The sequence below is a fragment of the Hesperophylax consimilis genome, chromosome 3 (genome assembly GCF_061612785.1).
Source record: "Hesperophylax consimilis isolate HC1 chromosome 3, BYU_Hcon_1.0, whole genome shotgun sequence".
NCBI lineage: Eukaryota > Metazoa > Arthropoda > Insecta > Trichoptera > Limnephilidae > Hesperophylax > Hesperophylax consimilis.
Window position 1 is genome coordinate 39,940,470 of NC_142838.1, and position 22,827 is coordinate 39,963,296.

Below are 22,827 nucleotides of genomic sequence, written 5' to 3' on the forward strand. Positions count from 1 at the left end.
TTTTAGACTTCGTTAAATAACCTTTGAAATGGTGTAGGAATTCATTGTATTTATTACAATTCAATGATAGTTACAGATGTGATAAATTCTTAAGCCCTTAGGACTCTGGCTTATTGACCGTTATATTTCAGAAGGTCGGAGAATTTGTGTGCATTTCCGCTTTGCAATAAAATCCAAATAAATGTGTATTTCTGAATGTATCCGAAAAATATTTTTTTTAAAGATGGTAAAATAATACGCTTTCAAATTTTATTATCAGAAATAAATGTACAATATTTAAAATAAAATTTTAAATGCAAACAAACTAGTTTCAAAAATTGTTCACCTTCACGTCTTTTCTTCGTCTAAACACTGAGTTAAAACTAATGATAATGAAAAACTTAATACATATTTTATTAGACAAATGTATTATAAACATTACTCACTTTTTGACGTCTCATATAAAAATTATTAATAAAAAATTCAATTTTATAATTTTTTCTCAAATTGCGGTAGGAACTTTCGGTTTCATTGAAATATACATTTCATTTCATTTTCTATGGGGCTGTTTTCTAGGGATTCAGAATGAAAAAGAGACACCGAAATACTGTCAATTGTGCCATTTTTCGTGAGGAAAACGTTACGGGGAAAATAGTGATAAAAATTGTTATCATAGAATATGGCAGAATAGTTTGGATCTCAAGAGGTATTATTGACTAGTCAATTGCGACTATTATTGCTACAAACGGGATACGAAGATAATGTTACTCTAATTGAGAAAGCAAAATTGAAATTCCCTACTCCAATAAATTTCTTGGATTGTTTTTTAGATTTCAAAATGTTGTATTGACTTATCAATTGCGCTTTCTATCGCAAAAAAAGAGTTATTCCGCGAACGGAATTGCTCGAATCTCAAGAACTCCTATTGACTTGTCAATTGAGCCTTTTATCTCAGGAAAGCGTTATTTTCTTGGGCAGGATTTGCTGCTCACGCAACGCACAACGCAGGATGTGGGGAACAATCACGGTAGCCCCGTCTGTCGCCCCGGGGCCCCGGGAGGGCGATTAGCGATTAGGCCATCTAACCGTAACTACCGTGCAATTTGTTCGTCGACTTGCAGTAATTTTCCTCGGCGATGCGATGGCGCGCGGCCGGCAGCTACACAGCTTTTTGCATATTATTTTTAAATGTAGCATTACGAACCCTTGCAGTGTCATCTGCGGAGAAGATTGCCTAGTTCTAAACACACTGCTGTCATTATAATAATTTTGTTTCTAATTTCTGTAGCCTTCCTTACAATTACAACTTAATACCTAAAACGTGATCAAAATACTAAAAGGAACATTAAAAATCAGAATGCCAATTATATGAAACTTGGGGCTAACAGTAGATATTAAAATATACTATAATATATATCTCCATAGTACAAAAAACTATAATTACAAATTGAAGTTGAAAAGAAGGGATATTTGTGTTGTTTTGCGTCAATCATGATTTGTATCTCTATGTTGGCATACAGCTGAAGTCTAGTTGTTTTAAGAAAACGAAAAGTTCACCCGTAAAATAATACGCAAACAAAAAGACACGGATGACAACAAACATTTTTAAACTGTTTTTTAATGAACTTTGAAGCAGAAATGGACATAAAACAACAATAAAAAATGTTTGAAGACAACTATGCAGCTCACTCCAGTGATACAAATATGTACAAACATAGCTTTATTCTATATTCCTGAATTCACAATGTTTTTTTTACTAGATTATAGTACTAAATTATTTTTAATTCCCTAAAGTGGGATGGTATCTGGATGTTCGAAATCTTCTTCGATATCACATAAAAATATAACCATGTTCAAGAATAAAACCATGCAAGAACTCAATCTCCACAAATACACGGCCTGAGCAAATAAAAGTGAAGATAAAATCACACTAAAAGTTACAACGTGTAATTGAAAGTGAACAACCCACGAGAGTTCCCACCTACCCGTGGTGTATAATTTCCTTAATTAAATTAAACCAAACGTGTAATTTGTCACTGTGTTGGTAGGCAATTCGGGGTAGGATGAATTAAATGTTAGTAACTTCGTGGTTTGGACGGGACCTTGTAACGGGCTCGCTACTCGTTACAGTGTATAATTGTACAATCTCCAACGGCCGCTATCTCGAACGCATCTAAAACGACGACCCTTTAGTCATTCGGATTTTTTCAGAGGGTCATATAAAAAATACTAAGAAATCTATGAAACTGACGACAAATGTGTGATTTTTAAAGCCTACCTATGCATGCAATGGTAGCAATTAAAGAAAAGTAAATGATTGAGATAATCTAATAAGTCTAACTGAAAAATGAAACAGAACAAGATACATAATAATTAGATAACGGTCACAACTAGAAATTGAACCCAGGATCTCTTAACTTACCGAGACAGACGTCTTAAACCAAGCGATCATTGGGACATATTTTAAATTTGGTTTATATTTGTTGAAAACAATTACATATGATATATTTGAAACAAACAATGTGGCATTACGTTGTATTTCTTGATAAAATAAACAGATATTTCAATGCTTCATAGCCCATTATGAATATAACGAGCTGAAAATAGTTGAGTTTACACAGAAATTCCAAATAAAAAGAGCTGTACAAATTTCGTGACTATTTTTAGAGGGACATACAAGCTAAGATTTCCTGATTTATAGTTAAGATTCAATGCAGGAATCAATTCACAACCAATTTATTATAAACCTTACTGGACTAAGGATAGTGAGATAACGTATAATAACTTTTGTTTAAATTAATCACTCTCATATTTCCCAGCAATTAATAAACACGATACTTAACATGTACATGTTTGTAATTTGCAGATAAACATAGCGGTACAGTGTCTCAGTACAGACTTCAGCAGTCAAAAGGGAGTCAAGGTAAGAAATTTTCACATTGTTATTACTTTAGTACATTTTTAGTAGTCTCAAAGATCTCGATGTTCAAGGGGTCTGAGAAACCAAGAGAAAAAAAATCCTAATGGATAATTATATTTCTAATTGCATGCACGGATAAAACCTAAAATTATTTGTAATCCTATTAAAAACGTGACTGCAGGCCCTTAAAGAATGAATTAATAGGTTTCCTAATCAACTTTTAGTAAGATACGAATCACGATGTGTTCATAAAAAAAAAACAAATATTTCCGCACTTTGTCATTGTATGCTACTAAGGCAAACGCAGGTGAATGTACACGTTTTCCTATTTATTAAGAATGTACTAAAAGTTTATTAGTAAACGGCCGGCAATCCCGTTTTTAACCGTTTTTTTTATAAATCAGCAATTTTAAGGGATTGTTAAGAGATTAAAAAATGTTATGAAAAAAAATATTTCAAACACTGGGGTTTTGCCCGAGGATCGCATTTGAATTAATTCTGATAAATCTCTGCCAATAATATCTTTTTTTTTGAGTGGACGCACTCAGGATGTGAGTATATATTAGATCAATAAAAACTGACCTCATCATTAACATTGTTTCGTAATTCCTCACGGCACCAATTTTTTATTAATTTTTCCTGCATGTAAAAAAATTTTATTGTATTTTACGCATGTTCAAAAGAATGACAAAGTAAAAGGTACAACACTTCAAGCCACATTTTTGGGAAAATTGCTTTTCAGTAAAGAAAATAAAAAAATATTCAAAGTAAAATATTGTAATTTTTGCTAATTTTATACGTAAAATTTATTTTAAGTTATTCTAAAATCTCTCGTAATTGTAAATATAATTGCGATGTTTACAACAAAAATTTTGGCAGACGAATAATAACTTTCATATAAATTTAAAGATTTTTAATTAGTTTTAAGAATCCGTAATTATCGTCTCCTGTAAAGTTCTCATTTTGTGGAATGAAGGGTTTTTACCAAACCACAGTCGAATATGAACGAATGCAAATAAATTTATTCGATTATTAATTTCTCTCTTTTTTGATAGTTCCTTACATATTTATCTCTTGAAAATTCTGTGGCCTACTGGCCTTATAGACTACGAGAAAGGTCGTAAGAAAGGGTAATATAAAATTATTGTTGAAGATTTAAGAATGATTCGACTCTTTAATCACAAAAGAAGCACGAAACCTGATCATGATAATATCGCTTACCTTACTATGTTCATGAATTAATATGTATTACAGAATGAATGGGACAAGTCTATTAGGCATAAATATTTTATTTGATGTTGACACTAATTGCTGTATTATTTGTTTACTTTTTCAGGGTCTACCATTGCATTTACAAATAGACACATTCGAAGACCCCAGAGATCCCACAGTTTTCCACAGAGGATATTGCCAAATTAAAGTCTTCTGCGATAAGGTATTTCTTTTGTTTACTTCTATACTATTTAAGTCTTTTAAATGGATATTATAAATATGTGTTGAGTTCTGTTCTACGAGAAACCAGCGTTTAATACACCAGCGTTCTAAGACATAACGTTTGTGAATGGGGTTCAAAGTTTATGGTAAAAATAAAATAAACATTATTGTAGGTACTGGGTTATCACATTCCGTCTGGCCATCCACGAAAGTGAATAGTTCGCGATTAAATATTTGCTACAGTGTACTAACCTCTATACTACCTATAAAGCACATTTTTTATTTATTTTATTACAAGAGAGTATGTATTGTCCTACACGCTATGAGTTCACCTGTGCTGTGGAGGATGTTTTTCAAGGGTAAATTGATTCGGTACAATGTAATGACTTTATTTAAATAAAAACAGGTGCATTCAGTGTTGTATTAATAAATGAATGCCAAAAGCTTGAATAAATTTAAATTTAATTATTTTCGGTTAAGGATCTGTCTGAGTGATTATAACTATGGTTCAATGAACTCGGATTAGTTTTGAATTTAAGTATCATTTTCAAAATTTCAACTGATTGTTTCAAGGATTCAGACAAGCGATAAAGTACCTACCTACAATATAATATTTTAAAGAAAACAATTTTAATCGCCATTTTCAAAATTGTAACTGATGTGTCTGAATTTAGACAATGCGCTAGTATTCGTTCTAAAAAATGTTTTATAACTTTTATTTTTCCTTGTAGGGAGCGGAACGCAAGACGAGAGACGAGGAGCGCCGCGCCGCGAAAAGAAAAATGACCGCCACCGGTCGGAAAAAGCTCGACGAGCTGTACCACCCCGTGGTGGAGCGCAGTGAGTTCTACACCATGTCCGACCTGGCCAAGCCGCCCGTGCTGTTCACGCCGGCCGAAGACCTGGACAAGATGGCCGGCATGGACCTGCAGGGCTTCTACGGACACGACGAGGGCTCGCTGTCTGGCGGGGACTCGCACATCATGAAGGGTGCTTCGCCCTTCCTGCTGCACGCCGCCAAGCCCGCCACGCCCACACTCAAGTTCCACAACCACTTCCCGCCTGATGCGCCAAGGTATGGCGAAGGGTAATTACGACTTTTTTCTACATTCTCCACCACACAATGCTATCCACCGGCTCCTATCCCTATATAGTCATTCGTCTCCCAACAACTAACAGCTTCTTCAATCTTCTTCCACGCAGTCAGTCTTCCTGGTCTGCCTTAAAGTCACTCTACTTGGTCACGATTATCTTATAAAGTTAAAAGATGTCATCATCACTTATCACGTCGTTACATCCCTGGTTGGAATTTGGCTTCCTGCATAAATAATATTCTCAAACGTTTGTCCCTGGCAATCTTCTGCTATCCTTCCAATTCTCTCATGCTGCTGTTATGAATGGTTTTTGATGAATAAATTAGTTTTCTTTACAACAAAACAATATTTATTATTTAGAATTTAGACAATAAACTCTTTTAATCTGGAACGAGTGTATAAGACAGTCGGAAGACTGTCCGTTGTACTCGTATGCTCTCAAAAGCTCTCTGTTGGTAGAGACCTAACTACTAGCTCTCGCTTCTGAGCTGGAGGGGCGAACCTGTATACACATCTTTTGGAGTACTATACGAACACCATGAGCCATCTGTGCTAAGTAGCTCGAACTATCACAGCTGCAACACTCCTCCACAGCAGTCCACCTCTTCTTATCCTGTTTCCTGTTATCTGGCTATCTTTCCTCATTACCTTCTTCCAATTTCTTCATTTTTCATTAGGGACCATCTCTTACAGACTTGTGCTAGAGTTGGTAGTTTTGTAAGTAACCAGCTCCAATAAATTTTTTTGACCAGCTGTATGATGTCCACCGTTTTGAATTACAGCGAAAAGAAGGAGCACTCGCTGCTGGACAGTCCCGACGTGTTCTTGCCGGCCGTGAAGCGCGCGCGGCCGTGCTCGCCGCCGCTGACAGAGCGCGTCATGCTGTACGTGCGCCAGGACTCCGAGGACGTTTACACGCCGCTGCACGTGGCTCCACCCACCACGCAGGGCCTTCTGCACGCGGTAAGTTTCCCAAGCAAAAAACACCCTCCTACCCCACAAAACACTTCAATCGTCTATCAGCCCACGCCGTCTTTTGTGACAGCATTCACAACGCACGAGGTGGCACGAGGCATCAAACCATCCGCTATCATATGACCCGATCATTAAGCGTATGGTCCTGCTGCTGAGACCGTCGTTGAATCTACTATTTCCATTAAATGCGTCATTTATGAGAAAGGAGGAATGGTTATAACAGAACTAATAGCGGTAAGCCCTTCGTGATGTTGCGTGTGAACAGATGTCTGCGAATAGGTTCATTTTGGAATTGGAACCACAAAATTCATCGATTTGTTTACATTTCGAAATGATAACTGACACCAACACATTCATTTTCAATCCTTGGTGTTGTCAGTAACTTAGATCATAAGATTCGCTAACAAGAACTTAATATTTATATAACATTAATAAGTTGTGTTGCTGAGACATGTACGTAAATGTCAAATTTCCATTACGACAGGAAACTTTAACATTGTGCTTTATTGATCCGGAGATTTCATCGTGCATAACTTCCAACTGACGAATTAGATATTAATATATTCAATTCATCGATTGGAAGAAATCACGTGTGAAATAATAAGAATGTTGCAAGATGGAATAATAAAATTGTTTTAAGGAGATGTTTTATTTATGTAAAATATTAATGCCCCCAGAATTTGGTTTGGATTTGTCTAGAATTGCTATATAACAATGTGGTGCTTAAATAACAATCTATAACAGCATGTTTTTGTTAATTAACCAAATTGTGACCAATCAATCATCCAAACTAATGGTCCATCATGTCATCACATTCAATCGACATTTTAACATATCGACGTCACTCGTATGTTGAAATGTCGAATGGTACTTCTTTTCAAATCTAAGCCGAAATTAAGAAAGACAGAAAATAGTTTTACGAAGTAATAAGCGACGTAACTAAGTTCATTGTTGGCAAAGATTTGTAATATTCTGTTTTCCTTATTTTGCAGATTGAGAATAAGTACAAAATTTCAACTTCGGCCATTAATAACCTTTATCGCAAAAACAAGAAGGGGTAAGTGGAATTCACTTTTCGACTAATTCATTAGCTTTTTAACTTTAACAACATAATAACTGAGTGCGTCAAGCATTCGAATTAATCCTAACCCTCGGACTGCAAATATGGCGCTATCAAGAATGAGATATTTAATCCAAATAACTGAAGATTTCTTACATACATACATTCTCCCATAGTGAAATATTCATTTTAGCCTGTACTAACCTAATTTATACTAATATTTTTTAATCAATTGTTGGAATATGGTCCCCTTTACACTTGTTAACTTTTTATTAATTATACACAACACATTTAGAAAATATACCTACACAACTACATAGAGACAGGTGGCTCTCTAATAAAAATATTGTAAGCAAGTGGTATCATGATTGTGAGCAAGTGGTATCATGATTGTGAGCAAGTGGTATCATGATTGCAGAAGTTAGGCAACAAACACCTTCACATTAAAACTTTGATTCCCAACCTGTTCAATATCGCCCACCAGTGGGCGATTTAAGTCACTTGCCCGGTCACTTGATGAAGAGTTAAACGGTTATTAAGAATCAACAGCATTTATTGGTTTAAAATTTTAACTAGTAAATTTTTGGGCTGCGTCGCTTTCTTTGTACACGCTATGAATGATATATAGGGGGGCAAAACATAGAAAAAAAATTAAAAGTGGGAAATGGGCTAAAAGATTGGGAACCTCTGCTTTCGATGATAACTTTTTAAATATAGATAAACTGCATATGATTTACTTCCTGAATGAAAATGCAAGTTAATCTTTTGTGAAACTTACTGAAAAATAGTGATACATGTTGGTTCCTATTTAGTATTATACAGGGTGTCCGGAAACTCGTAGTACAAGCGGGAAACTGGTGAATCTACATCACATTTGGAGTCGATTTTGTAGTATATTTTTTTTTTATTTGAGCTTTCGTTATCGAGTAAATCGAGTTTGAAGTTGATTTTTTTTTTTTTTTTTTTAATCAAATTCTTATAAATTATTACTGAAGATCAAAGTACCCAACTAATTAATACTATTTGAAAGTAAAACAAATGAAGAAACTCGGATTTGAAGCATTATTTTGAAATCACCCTTCATTTAACCCGGTGTAATCATAAAATATTTCTGCTCTGCAGGGTTAAAACATCTGTTATTCAACCCTAAACACCAGAAAAAAAGTGGGTGTGTCAAGCCTACGCAAGACAGAAGTGAAACTTCTTTTGTTAAACCGTATGAACCACAATCAATTACGTATTTCACTCGTATTACACTCACGACGCAGTATACTAACCAAGCAGCTGATGCTTGGCGTGGCGCAGTTCGCTGGTGTCTGAGAGAGAGGAAAGAAGAGAAGAGAGAGAACGTTCGTGAGCGGCTCCCCCACCTCAACAAGCGCATATGGTGAGAGAGGGACAGTGAACGGTGAGCGGTGGTGGGGGTACCCGCATTTTCGTGTCGATCCTGACTCGGTTTTACTCCGTCCCCGAATTACGCGCCTAAAGAAGTTTCACTTCAAAAACTTTAACCCTAAAATAGCCGAAAAATATTTTTTTTTGGTTTTTTTTTTTTTTGAAGTGAAACTTCTTTAGGCGCGTAATGGATTTTCGATGGACGGAGTAAAACCGAGTCAGGATCGACACGAAAATGCGGGTACCCCCACCACCGCTCACCGTTCACTGTCCCTCTCTCACCATATGCGCTTGTTGAGGTGGGGGAGCCGCTCACGAACGTTCTCTCTCTTCTCTTCTTTCCTCTCTCTCAGACACCAGCGAACTGCGCCACGCCAAGCATCAGCTGCTTGGTTAGTATACTGCGTCGTGAGTGTAATACGAGTGAAATACGTAATTGATTGTGGTTCATACGGTTTAACAAAAGAAGTTTCACTTCTGTCTTGCGTAGGCTTGACACACCCACTTTTTTTTTTGAAAATGCTCAAATCAAAAAACTTTATGTTTTTTTGGGTTCCCTATGTGGTGTAGATTCTCCAGTTTCCCGCTTGTACTACGAGTTTCCGGACACCGTGTATTTACAGAGTTAATAACGACAGTGAAATTAGTTTTACGATATCTCCAAAAATAAAATTGGTAAAATTTGGCAATAATTGTGTCTCGTCACGTCACATGGCAATGCTGCAGTACTACTGCGCATAATAATAATATTTGGATGATTTATATACTGCCATTTCTACGGCTTTTATCTTCGATATTATTCATTATTTTCCAAAAATTTCTGGAAGTTCTGTCTTTAGCTTGTTCTAATTAATATGATATATTTGTTGATAACACGAAATTTCGTTGTTGGAAACAACCTCATTCATGTACTTACTTGTTATAGATATTGTGCTGTTGCTTTCGTCATCAGGGCAATATTTATACTCGTACCATTCACATAGGTTTCAAAAATCACGAGGTCCAGCGTCGCCTTCTGATGCCACATAAATCAATCATCCCCTGAATTATTCCACTATGTTAATTTCTTTACTTTCAAAATACTAATGTTGTTTTGTTTTTGCAGGATTACGGCCAAAATTGATGACGACATGTTGGCGTATTACTGCAATGAAGACCTCTTCTTGTTGGAGGTCCGGCAGGTCCCTACTGCGGAGGAAGAACTGTATGACATCACGTTCGTCGAACTTCAGGACCACTAGCCACTTCATCCACATTACACATTCCCACAGTTCACTAACTCCGAGTGATCAGTTTGTACATTGCTTAAAAAGCCCGCCCGAATGTGAACCAACGTGAACTCTCTATGTGGTTGTTTTTTGACGTTTCGTGTATAAATAAAATATCGTTGTTGATTTATATATCTTTGTTTTTTATGTAAGTAATTGAAACATATATAATGTGAATTTCATTCATTGAAAAGGCAATAAGAAATAATTTAGATACTATTTATTTTAATGTAATTACATACATACGTACTTCAAATACAAAAAATATTGACATTATAATTATGTAGTAAGTAGTAGTTAGAAGCTAGTTTTTTAGTTTTATTTCAACCGAAATCATTTTTATGCTTTTCCGAGAAATCGTTACTTTATTTCATTCAGTAGGCAAGCATAGTTATCTTTGTACGATGACTATTGAAAAAATAATTTATAGCAATGTGTTTAATTAATATTTTAGTACAAGTCTTTTAAATTGTTAAGATTTGTTACGTTGGATCAACTGATTATATCAAACATCTATTTTAAAAAGAACGTTTCTTCCTCTGCCTTGAAAAACATATTTTCATATTATTTAGTACCTACCTTATATTATATTACTAGTTTTAAGCTCACGAGACTGTAAAACAGTGCCTTAATAAAATAAAATATCGTTCAATAATAATAATTTTATGTGTAGGCGATTCTTTTTTTCCAATAATGCTCCGTTGTATTTAAGATTGATCTTGGATGTCATATTATAGCTATTTCATAGTTTATGTCCCCTTTACAGCATAATGCACATGCATACAGACCTGAAATTAAGGGAAACATTGATTTTACACAATCAGTGCTAATTTACCAACTGTATATACACATTACATAATTTACAACATTTTTATGAATTTTTACTATGGAACTTTTGAATTAGTTAAGGGAGTAAACAGTTAAATTAATCGTTCCGCGTCTTATTAAATCAATAAAGTATATATTTCAAAGTGCCTTGTCAAGAAGAGCCTTGTCAAAAGTGCCTTTTCAAAATGTTGGTAAACTGTAAACTCACCTAATTTAGCCATTAGCTTGAAGTGCCTTATTTGAATCAATTTTGGATACTTTTTCGCTTTCTCGTGTTACATGTTTGAGGAGTGTAATGGATAGAAAATAAGGATCTTGTATAATGAATTTAATTGCCATTCCAATGTCTGTCAGGTGTGTTGATCTCAAAATGAATCTTATGAGTTTTCATTATAAAATGTAAATTGTTTGCATTCCGTGCCTTGTATTGTCATATGTTTTACTATCAATGTAGCCGACAGAAAGTAAACCAGTTTACACAAGAAATCACATTTAAACACTGTACCTAAGATCATATTTGTCTCTGTGCTCAATAAAGGTATTCTTTTAACGCAAACTTTGTAATAAGTGTGAACAAAATATGATAGCCCAACTTTTATATTATTTTATGTCCATATTCCGTATGCAATAGCCTCTTTGGTATATTTCCATGTACACCATACAAGTATAATACTCTCAATGATTTATGAATCTGATTTTGGGTAGTTTTTTTATAAATATATAAATGTATGTGAACTTAGATTTTATTTTCAATGTTATTTATGATTTATTTTTAATCTGTGATCACATCGTGTCACAATCGTTTTCTAAAGAATATTATTTCCCTTGAGAGAAATTTCAATGTACTTAGTTAGTTTTAAGATGATTCTTTTTATCTGAAGAAAGGCTCAAATTTCATTATTAGTGTATAATTTAAAACTTCTCTTGAAATGATTTTATTAGAAGCATTTAAATGTATTAAGAATACGTATAACATAGGTACAGAAATGAAATTGCATGACTTTCAATCATTTACTTACTTAACCATTTGAGCTTTATAATTGATTTTGAGCTTGAGCGCTCGGAAAGTTTTGAGCGTTACGTTTGGCCACATTTGGCCAGCGAATGCTTATGGGTGTTTGCAAATTGGCCAAAATATGGCCAAAAAAGCTCCAGTGGTTAAGTTAGACATCGATCGTTTCAATTATAGCAATTTTTAAAGATTATTTCATCAGTAAAATGTATTTTGCTTACATACATTCTCAAACCTAACTTTAACGGAGTCACAAATAGTTCACGCGTGAATTTATTATTACTTTTAATATGCTTAGTTATGTTTGTACTTAATATATAATATTAGACCTAAGATTTAGGGTTGACATATTGCGTAGTCACAATTTATTAAACGATATATTTTTAATATAAAAACTGCCATATTACTGTTATAAGCAGAAGTTGCGAAGGATATTGATTGATTTGTATCGGGGAAAAATCGGCACATTTTTAAATTGTACCTGAAGTAAAATGCTTTACATTCCGACTTAATAATAAATGAGAATATATTCGAGGAATTTTGGGTTGGATTTCACATCCAACGGGGGAAAGTAACAAGTAACAATGAAAGGAAATAAAGTAACAAGAAAGTTCACTTTACAAAATCAAAGCATATATTAAGTTATTAATCTATCATATCATTTATGTTATTTTATTTAGTAATTTTAACAGAGAAAACGAATTTCAAAATTTCTCATCACAAAAACTTCCTAAACTGCTAATTAAATTCATGAAAATGTGCTTGGTTTGCAAAATTAATACCTACATATTACATTCAACAAAATACAGAAGAATTATGTAAACCAACGTAAAATCATAACGTTTTTACACTTCTGAGAGTCTCGAGAAATAATTACTACGTCGAATAGGAAATAAGAGAAAGTCATTTAATTTCAAAGTAATCAGCATGACAAGTAAATTAGAAGATATTATTTGATAAAAGATGTTTATTTAAATAATTTGCAATATTCATTCAACCCGAACCCATGCGGTGGAGGCATTTATGTTATTAGTGACATTAGCCCCTAAGAAGGAGTGTCAGAAATGCTACGACAGTACGTAGCTGAATCTTTGTAGCCATAAAATTAGATTTTATAGATAATAATAAGATTTTTCTTAAAATTATATCATTTCTATCAAAGTTTATATTTTCAAAAAGGAAATTTTCCATAAAATAAATAAACGTGTTTCTTTATACCATTGGTTTCATTTTATAATTTTAATTTTATTCCTAGACTTTGTCATTAGAGACTTCTGTCTCTCTATCCCCTTCAATCCAGTTCTACTGGGAGGTTATGTCCTTATCCTAGATATTAACGACTTTTTCGCTGTCATCCGAGAGAACTGGAATAGCGGTTGAAGAAAAAGTCGTTAATTTTAGAGTCATGCAAGGGTCCCAATTGCCCCCAACCGTCTGGAGCCAGTAAGACTATGGCATCTCCAATTGGGGTATGTGGTGATGCTGTGGGGTATTTTGTAATGTTGGAAGGTTTAGTTAAGAGCAGATGGGAAGAGGAAGGCGGGGAAGTACCTGGCTATTCAGATCTGATCATAATAAAAAATTAGACTTTATAAGCTTTATTGTTCTATCACTTTCTTGTAGTTTCATATAAAAAGAGTTAAAAAATAATTCAAGAAATTCTTTTTTTCTCAAATAAGGGTGGCAACTTTTTTTTCATAAAGGACTATATTTTAATTCTTATGTGGTTAACTACTTGATTTGAATATAAGGCGTGGTGTTTTTCTTCTCTCTATTAACCAATTCAGACAGGGCGATTTTAGTTGATCAACTCTGTGTTGAATGACACTTGAAAGCTAATCGACATGTGTGAACACCCTTTCAACAGAGTTGATCAAGTTTTTGATTGAGCGACGAAAGTTGATAGCCTGTCTATTTTTGCTGTTCACGTATGAGTCATCGTTCGATTTTCCCGCAGAATCAAAACATGTAAAAACATGTTTCAAGTCGCTTGCGATTTTTAGTTCTGTGCGGCCAAAAGTATACGTTAGACGTTCCTAGTGAGTGGTTTATTTATGCATACCTAGTACCTACCATCATGGCATCTACTTCAATGAAAAAATTTACTAAGTGGTCGGATGATATGATGTTTAGATTTATGGATCTATACAAAAGGCATCCCTGTCTTTGGCAACAGAAGCAAGAAGTTTACAAAAGTAGGAATGCCCATGACACTGCAATTATTTATTATTCAATTATTTTTGGAATGGGTTTTTGGAATTGACTCCAACAAACGTAAAAAAGGAATGAAAACTATTATAACAATTATGTTATTATGTACAAGAAGGAATTAGGATTAACATTTATGAACCCAGGCTTTTGTGGTTTAGAAACATTCACATTCACATGGACGACACATTCCTATGACCAGTATCGTTTGCAAGGAATAGCACATCAAATTTGTTAACTACCACTGCATTATTTACCGCCAAACAGCTCTGTACTGGACCACACTCCTCGTCTCATTCACATTAATACATTGTCTCATACATAATATTTTGTTTTCTCACTCTTGTCATGCCCTGACTAAGTATCTGGTTCACTTGGTTTTTTTTTAACTTAGTTTTTGCCGGGACAGCTGCGGGCATAACTGTGTCCTGTTTTTGGATTTTTTCTTGAATTTTAGATAAGAGTACATCAAATTATTCTTTTAAAATAATTGCGATATCCTTCAGTGTCTTCTAATGCCTTCTCTCAATATAGTGTTAGAAGCACCCAATTCGTTTCTCCATATAATCCATTTTCTGGCCCACATTCGTCCGACCTAAACTACTTCCTTCCAAGATGTTTATTAAAATAAGCGGTAAATATTCGGAATCACTGGCCACGGATAATACGAAATATTTTCAAATAAAACCTTTTGATTTACCTTAATTACTATTAAAGAAACTGACTGCATTAGGGAAATTTTTAATTTTAGCATATTAATTTTTAATTACGTAAAATTAAATTTAGGTTAGGTAAGGTTGGGTTATTATAGGTTAGGATGGGATAGGTTAGGTTATTATAGGTTAGGTTAGGATCCTAACCTAACTTACCAACCTTACCAAACCTAACCTATATCCTATAATAATCCAACCCAACCTAACCTAACCTAACCTAACCTAACCTAACCTAACCCAACCTAACCTAAACTATAATAATGCAACCTAGCCTAACCTAACATATATCCTAACCTAACCTATAATAACCCATCATAACCTATCATAACCTAACCTATCATAACCCAACCTAACCTAACCTATCCTCACCTATCCTAACCTAACCTATCCTGACCTAACTTATCCTTACCTACAATAACCCAACCTAACCTAACTTATAATAAACTTACATTTTTTTAAATATTTCTTTATTTATAAAACAGACCTAAATAGCTTTATTTTAGTTTTCGAGCTCGGCCAAAATAGTACCTACCTAGTATTTGCATAGAGTGAAAAGAAAATGTCGTCAACAGAAATTATTCCGGCTGTATCTCCATACAACGAAAGCAAATTTTCATTTTGCATAATTAAAAATTTAAATGCCAAAATTCAAAAATTCCCAAATGCAGTCAGATTCCTTTTATAGTAATTAAGGTAAATCAGAAGGTTTTATTTAAAAAAATATTTCGTATAAAATCCGAGGCCAGCGATTCAGAATAATTACCAAATAAGCAATTAAAGATACAAAAAATATCGGGGCTGGGCCGATCGCACGTTTTTAATTTTGTAAATTTTTGCGCACTAGTGTTGATAAGTTTTAACGTTTAGAGTTTTGAAATTTGACGGAAGTAATATTTCGACTCTTTCTTGGCTATTTCTGAAAAATAAAATAAAAAACCAAAAATATTTTTTTTAAAAAGACTTTCAGCATTTTGAGAATTTTAGCTGAGAGGAAAAATACTTTTTTGAACTGAATTTTTTCATTGATTCCTTGTTTGACGATACAAATTTCTATCTTATGACGTGCTGCCATATATGGTTATATATTATGGTGAGGAGTAAATTACAGTTGCAACTTTTGAAAAATGTGTTGATGAGATGTTTGGCAAAAAATGTTTGATAAAATGACATTACCAAGGCGGGTGACAGAAATCCAAATGTGTAAAACAACAATCAAATAAAATATAGAAAATATTTTGCCTGTAATATATATATAATATTACAATATTACGTAGCATTTTGTTAAACTAAAACCCCTTTGATGCTTACAGTAACTATTGTTACTTGGAGCAAATAAAAATAAGGTAAGGTTTTCGAAAGAAAATGTTGATAACGTTAGGAGTCCTGGAGAAGATCTGGCCGAATATACCCCCCGAAACATTTTGTCAGTATTATGATACAGAAATGATAATGTACCCTGAATAATCTACTCTTGGGTATTTCAACGGGACAATAGACGCAAAACTGTTTAAATAAATGTTCCGGATTTCGCATTTTCCTCCAGTCTACCAATTACTCCTGAAGGTCCCAATACCAGTAGTCTGCGGGTCCCTCCCTTTCTTCCTAAATATTCTTAAAAAAAAAAATTATGTTTTGTTCGAAAATAATCGATTCTGATTCAATCGAGAAGCTTAGATTGTGAAATTTCTTCACTAGTTTTTTTATTTCTTATCTTTGTAATTTGTCTATGGAATTTCTGTAAACAATTTGACAGCTCAGTAATTATCAATAATCTACAATTTTCTGATATACATTTGAACTGAAATTTCAAAATCATGGCTTGGGATAGTATTGAAATTGATTAATATCACTTCTACCGGAATTCGTGTTTAGTGTTAATAAATAAATAACCTCAAAATGTTCGTGTTCTGTTCCTTCGTAGTTGCCGGCTTTGTGCGATTTTGGCTGCTAAACTCAGAATTGGTGGAGTTAATGTCAAACAGAGTTGAACTATCGACACCTCTTAATTCGTGGAAGAGGTTAACGGAAGGAGTTTACCTGTACAATGAAGGAATTGACCCGTACCAGGGAGACATGTTCCATGAATCACCACTTATGCTCGTTTTGTTTCATAAAATAATTTACAAAATACCATCGCTCCTACCGTTAATCTTTACGTTAAGTGACCTCTTAACGGCTGTGTGCCTGTACATTACCACGAAGAAGTTCATGATTATGTTGAAAGAGAAACAGAACAGAGATAAAGATAATTATGTGAAGGATTGTGATATATTGTTGTTGAAGAAAGATGACTATTTAATAGCGCCTGTTTACGTATTGACTGCTTATTTGTTCAACCCGTATTCAGTACTAAACTGTGTAGCAATGACAACAACGGTGTTCAACAACGTGTTCCTATCTGTTTCGTTGTTATCAATGGTAACTGGCAATAGGATAATATGTTGCCTGGCCATCGCTGCCGCCGCCCATCAATCTCTATACCCCGTCTTGCTGATCATCCCCGCAGCCATGTTCATTCAGAACAACGCCACGGGCTGTGCCAAGTGCTCCTACATCAAGACCCTTACCGCCTTCGTTCTGGCTTGGGGCTTCTTGATCTATCTCTCGGCGTATATAATGGAAGGATCATATCAATTCCTGGAGAACACCTACGGATTTATGTGAGTATCCCATTATACTAAAATATAATTTTATTTAAATATGCTAAATATTCAGGATCGTTGGCCACTCTTAATACGATTTTGTTTTCAAATAAAAGCTTTTGGTTCACCTTAATTACTAAAAAGGGCAACTATCTGCATTTGGGAAATTTTTAATTTTAACATTCCAATTTTTAATTACATGAAATTAAAATTCACTCTCGTTGTATGGGATGACAACCATTTCCAATAATTTCTGTCAATGATATTTTCATATGTTGGTATTCCTGATACTACACGCGGGGCTAGAAGAAACGTTATTACAATTTAATTTTTAGATAGGCACTCTTTTGGCAGAATTCTGGAAAAAATTAAACAAAATTAGGGTATTTAGACTAGTTTTTTTAACAACTTTTGTAATAATTTTATTTGTAAAAAACCTAATCTAACCCAACATAACCTATACTAACCTAACCTAGCCTAACCTAACCTAACCTAACCTATAATAATGTAACCTTTTTTTAAATATTTCTTTATTTATAAAACATGCCTTATTATTATTATCAAAAGAATAATATAATATATTACTATATATTATATTATTCTTTTGGTGTTATACATCATGATGCTATAAAAATATTATTATTATATTAATTTGAATGCACTATGTAATGTAATTATTCTATACTTGTTTTATGTAAAAATCCGACATTTATGAATAAATAAATAAATTTTAGAAAATCTCCTACTAATAATTTTATAAAAATATGTTTATTTAATGAAAAAAATATTTGTAACCTTGCTAAAATTATTTTGTTTTAGATTGAACGTTCCAGACCTGAAGCCCAACATCGGATTGTTCTGGTACTTCTTCACGGAGATGTTCGAGCACTTCCGACTGCTGTTCATCTCCTCGTTCCAGATCAATGCACTAGTCCTCTATGCGCTGCCCCTTACTCTGCGCTTCCGAAGCGAGCCACTCCTGCTGGCTACCACCATGGTCACACTAACCACCATCTTTAAGTCTTACCCGAGTCTCGGAGATGTGGCCTTTTATCTGGCCTTGTTACCGATGTGGAGACATCTGTTTTCGTACATGCAGCAGAAGTTCATTGTCGGCTGCTTCCTTCTTGTGACTTCAGTCCTGGGTCCCACCTTCTGGCACCTGTGGATCTACTCCCGTTCCGCGAACGCCAACTTCTTCTTCGGGGTTACCCTCGCTTTCGCCTCCGCTCAGATCTTCCTCATCACCGACCTGCTGTTCGCCTACATCAAGCGCGAGTACGCTCTCAAACATGGATCTGGAAGACAGATTGACGGCAAACCGGCTAAACTAGTGCTGCGATAATTGTGTGAACAAACTATAATTTCCAGTGCTATTATTTATAATTATATAATTTAGTACTATGTAATAATTCATTCCGTTGAAAGATGCCCAAATAATAATATGAACTGTGGAGTAATGATTACGCTTAGGCCCATTTTCCACAGTGAAACGCAGGAAATACTTGAAGTATCCGATACTGATGTTGTGTATTCATGTCCCAAACAACTTGTCACGCACAATACACGTCGCTACTGAAATCACGAGACCCACGCGTGACCAATCATTGTTGAATTTTCGAAACGTCGAAACCAGAATGCTTTTATAACCACAACAACCAAACGGTAGCTGCAGCTGTATTTTTATATCCTGTCATTATTTGTTTACTGTTTTGTGCCTAGGATCTTGCATTGATTTAAAAATATAAGCACAAGTCCATTGTTACAAAATTTCTGACAGGAGTGATGTCATATTCAGTGGCCGTTCGTGTTCTTTGAGTGTACTAGAGTGCTAATATTATTAAAAATGGCATTTCTGATGTTGTTGTGGCTGAAAAACATTTTTTTCTATCAGGATTTCTAGAAAATCTTCATAAAAAATATCAATTTTTCGAAAAAAAAGTCGTTTTCAGTTACAACATCAATAATGCCATTTTTTATAATTTTAGCACTCTAGTAAACCAAAAGTCACGAGCCGCCACTGGTGATATTTGAAGATGTTATTAATTGTTTAACATTATAATGTAATATTTTGTTTAATCTAGTTAAATTAATGAAAATATTCTTTTTTCTCAATTCTTTTTTCTGGAGTTTACATGAGTCTACACGACAACGAGTTTAGAGTGCAGACGTATGGCGGTAATCACAAAGATACTTGAATCGTCTAGTATCCCTGTGGAGAAGGACCTTATAGTAATAATTAATTAAATTTTATAATAATTGTGTCCATTTCATGTAAGCTTAATTCTGATAATTCTGATCTTTTTAATATAGTCACTGGACTGTTAAAATCTTTTCCAGGTTCAATATATTTTTTTTGTTGTAATTGAACCCTATAGCTGTCTAAAATAAATTAATTCAAATATCTGAGAAATTTAAATCCTGCATAAAACATCTTCAACCTGTCGACTGTGGATGGGACTCCGGTGTCCTCCATACTAATTATAGATGAAAATTTTTTAAGCAATTTTAAACCTTATGTAAAAAGGAACTGTAAGTACTGTGGAATAACTTCAGAATAGCTTGCAATAAATACTTTTTATTTGATGTCCACAGCTTCTTTGACGGCTTTGGAATAAACTATGTACCCTACATTTTTCTCAAGGTCACGGAGGTCATCACAGTCAACAGGTCAAGGGTATCAGTATTTTAATTCTCCTGTAAAATTTCAATTTTACCATATTGAAGATTTCAGCGGCTCAATGTTGACATATTAAAATTAAAAAAATTATGCAATTAAATAAAATTTATTTGTTTTGAAAACACAATAACTTTGTTTACTTATATCACCTTTTCATATTTTTTATTTGATTACACCAACATTATTCAAAGATCACCTTCAAACATTTTTACTAGCTGATTTTTTAAGAATATAAAAATATTTTTTTTTACTTTTCTAATTGTTAGGTAATAAATTGAGTGTATCTTTTGTATGAAGAGGTTTTCTAGTTTCAGATTTATAAATATCTTCTTAAAAAATTTTGTTTTTGAACTGTAAACTCCGTACTTCAATGGAGTGCAATATTATTTACTCAAGTGATGTGAATATGTATTTAACATATTATTTAATTAATTTCATTCCTCAAAATATTAAAATACAGTTTACCCCGTATTTATAAGTTCTATAAATTTGGCACATTATGGCAAGCGATTGCTCAAAACGTTTTGGAAATCTTGTCATAATATGCAATTAATTGTTTGAGTGGTTATAGTATTTTTCTTCTTGGTTAGTTTTGGCCATTTTGTAATATAACCTGACACCAAAATGTCTGGCGTACAACAATAATCATTTTATGTATTTTCATTTTATCCGCACAGTAGTGAGATCATTCATGTAGTTAATAAAGACTGTTTAGTGTATAAATATCTGTTGCTTAGTATTATAACTTTTTCCCATACGTTTTTGAACAAAATTCCCCAGTTAAACAGAATTAGTGGAATATCCACTTAGGATTAAACCGTTCACAATTTACAGTTGAACCCAATTTATATTATCCAGTATTTGTATTGCTTAGAATATTGTACACAATAAATTAAAGAAAATAATTAATTTATTGTGCAATCTCTTCTATGAACCTGTATATTTTTTTAATTTTCATGTTTTAAGAATGTCTATTTTTTCAACTGTAAATACTTGGTGGAAATCCACTGTATTAATAAAGTATAATTTACAAATTTTATTATACTTTTATTTATCTCCGACCCGACCGATTTCAGACAACGACGTCCGTCTTCAGACTGGTAACATGTTCACTTCAAACTGTGGTATTTTTAGTTCATTTGTTAATTACTAGAATTTATTGCAATAGTGAAAATTCAAAGCATTAAAATACAGGTAAACATTTCAATAATACCTGGAAACATAAAAATAAGCAACAATGCAAACTATTATAGGGATCACAATAAAATAAAATGTATGTTACTTCCAAGGGTAGCAAAACCTTAAATAAGCAAGAAATTTACTCGATGAAACAAACCAAAATTTTAATAACTAACTAACCATCACGCCTTTTCTCTGCAGGGGTAGGCGAAGAGGACGGACCGCCAAACAACTTGGTCTTGCCACACACTCCTTGCCTCATTCACATTCATACGTACTCTTCTATTATTCTCTTGACGTGGCCCGACTCAAGTATCTGATTCACTTGATCGTGCCACCTCTTCCTCGGGCTTCCCCAGTTTCTTTTACCGTTCACATCGGCGTCATTATAAATAGATAATAATGCCATTAATTGTAAATGAAGTATAACTACCATAGTTTTAAGTAAAATTGTACTAGTCTGAAGATGAACGCGATTGTCTAAAACCGGTCCAGTTGGAGAAATAAATTTTTTAAATTGGTTTTTAAATACTAGCTGTACCCCGCCACGCTTTGCTGTAGCTCAGTCTGTCTGTGCAGATAGAGAAACAATAGCGCGTGTTGCTCTTACATCCAGCAGATAGCGTAGTTTTTCTAAAAATAATGTTTTTACCTATCACATGTGATAAAAAAGCATGTTTTGTTTTTTTTTTTTTAAAGAAAGACAAACATTCCCGGGTTACGAATAGCCTGACAATATTTGAAAATATCCTACGACCACCACAGAAAGCTGAAAATATTGCTTGTGTTGTGATGGAAGACTTAACCAGCCGAGGAATTGAACACACTACGCCCGGGTGGAACCCAAACGCGATGTCAACTCGGCCACCGACATCTACTTGTCACATATGACATAAAAGCTTGTTTTTATATGTCACAGGTGACATCTATACAATAATATAGGTGTATAAAAACACACATGTATTCGAATGCAACATTGTGTCAAAATTTCAAAGAACAAGATTTAAGATTTTGAACAAATGAACATTTTTATTTATATAGAAGATAGATAAATGTTGTAAATACTGTGAAAAAGATGTGCGACTTTTTTTCAGCATTTGTGAGTCAATTACTCACAAATGTAATATATAATTTATCATTTATAGTCTATACAACATTCTGGACAGAAAAAATCTATGTTTCTTGTAAACGTCAAACGTTTCAAGATTTTATCCATACAACCACGGTTAGAAATATTGATGTCCTAATACACAGGTGTATTAGCTGAGATCCTAGAAAGCATTGCACTTCTTATCGCACCAAAATTTGGTGCACAGTTAGAAACACCAGTCGTTGAAATATCATTTTATATATAGTTTAAATATAAACCGCTCTGCCCTATTCAAATAATATGTATGTTGAAATCTAGGACTGAAATTCATCTCTTTACTTTGGTTGTCC

General features: G+C 33.8%; 2 protein-coding genes across 8 annotated transcripts in view; both read left to right on the forward strand.

Moving 5' to 3' along the window:
• grh (grainy head) overlaps nt 1-13,180 on the forward strand; it is a 536,841-nt gene extending 523,661 nt beyond the window's left edge. For 5 of the 7 annotated variants that reach the window (XM_089650672.1, XM_089650678.1, XM_089650673.1 and 2 more), the window contains 6 exons: nt 2,846-2,902; nt 4,236-4,334; nt 5,065-5,420; nt 6,210-6,390; nt 7,395-7,459; nt 9,963-13,180. In XM_089650672.1, coding sequence (XP_089506798.1) covers nt 2,846-2,902; nt 4,236-4,334; nt 5,065-5,420; nt 6,210-6,390; nt 7,395-7,459; nt 9,963-10,098 — 894 coding nt within the window. In that variant the 3' untranslated portion in view covers nt 10,099-13,180. The remainder of the gene's footprint in view (nt 1-2,845; nt 2,903-4,235; nt 4,335-5,064; nt 5,421-6,209; nt 6,391-7,394; nt 7,460-9,962) is intronic. The other 2 variants (XM_089650676.1, XM_089650677.1) reach the window with 2 other exon arrangements.
• Nucleotides 13,181-16,600: 3,420 nt separating this feature from the next.
• On the forward strand, nt 16,601-22,397 carry PIG-U (phosphatidylinositol glycan anchor biosynthesis class U). Its single transcript, XM_089651133.1, has 2 exons — nt 16,601-17,546; nt 18,348-22,397. The coding sequence occupies exons 1-2, from the start codon at nt 16,783-16,785 to the stop codon at nt 18,871-18,873; spliced, it is 1,290 nt and encodes a 429-aa protein (XP_089507259.1). The 5' UTR covers nt 16,601-16,782; the 3' UTR covers nt 18,874-22,397.
• The last annotated feature ends 430 nt before the right edge of the window (nt 22,398-22,827 follow it).

What these genes read in the sequence shown, in the direction of transcription:
- PIG-U (XM_089651133.1), top strand. Translation starts at nt 16,783, where the DNA reads ATGTTCGTGTTCTGTTCCTTCGTAGTTGCCGGCTTTGTGCGATTTTGG. An exon ending in GAGAACACCTACGGATTTAT is followed by an intron (nt 17,547 to 18,347) that starts GTGAGTATCCCA and finishes ATTTTGTTTTAG; the next exon opens with ATTGAACGTTCCAGACCTGA.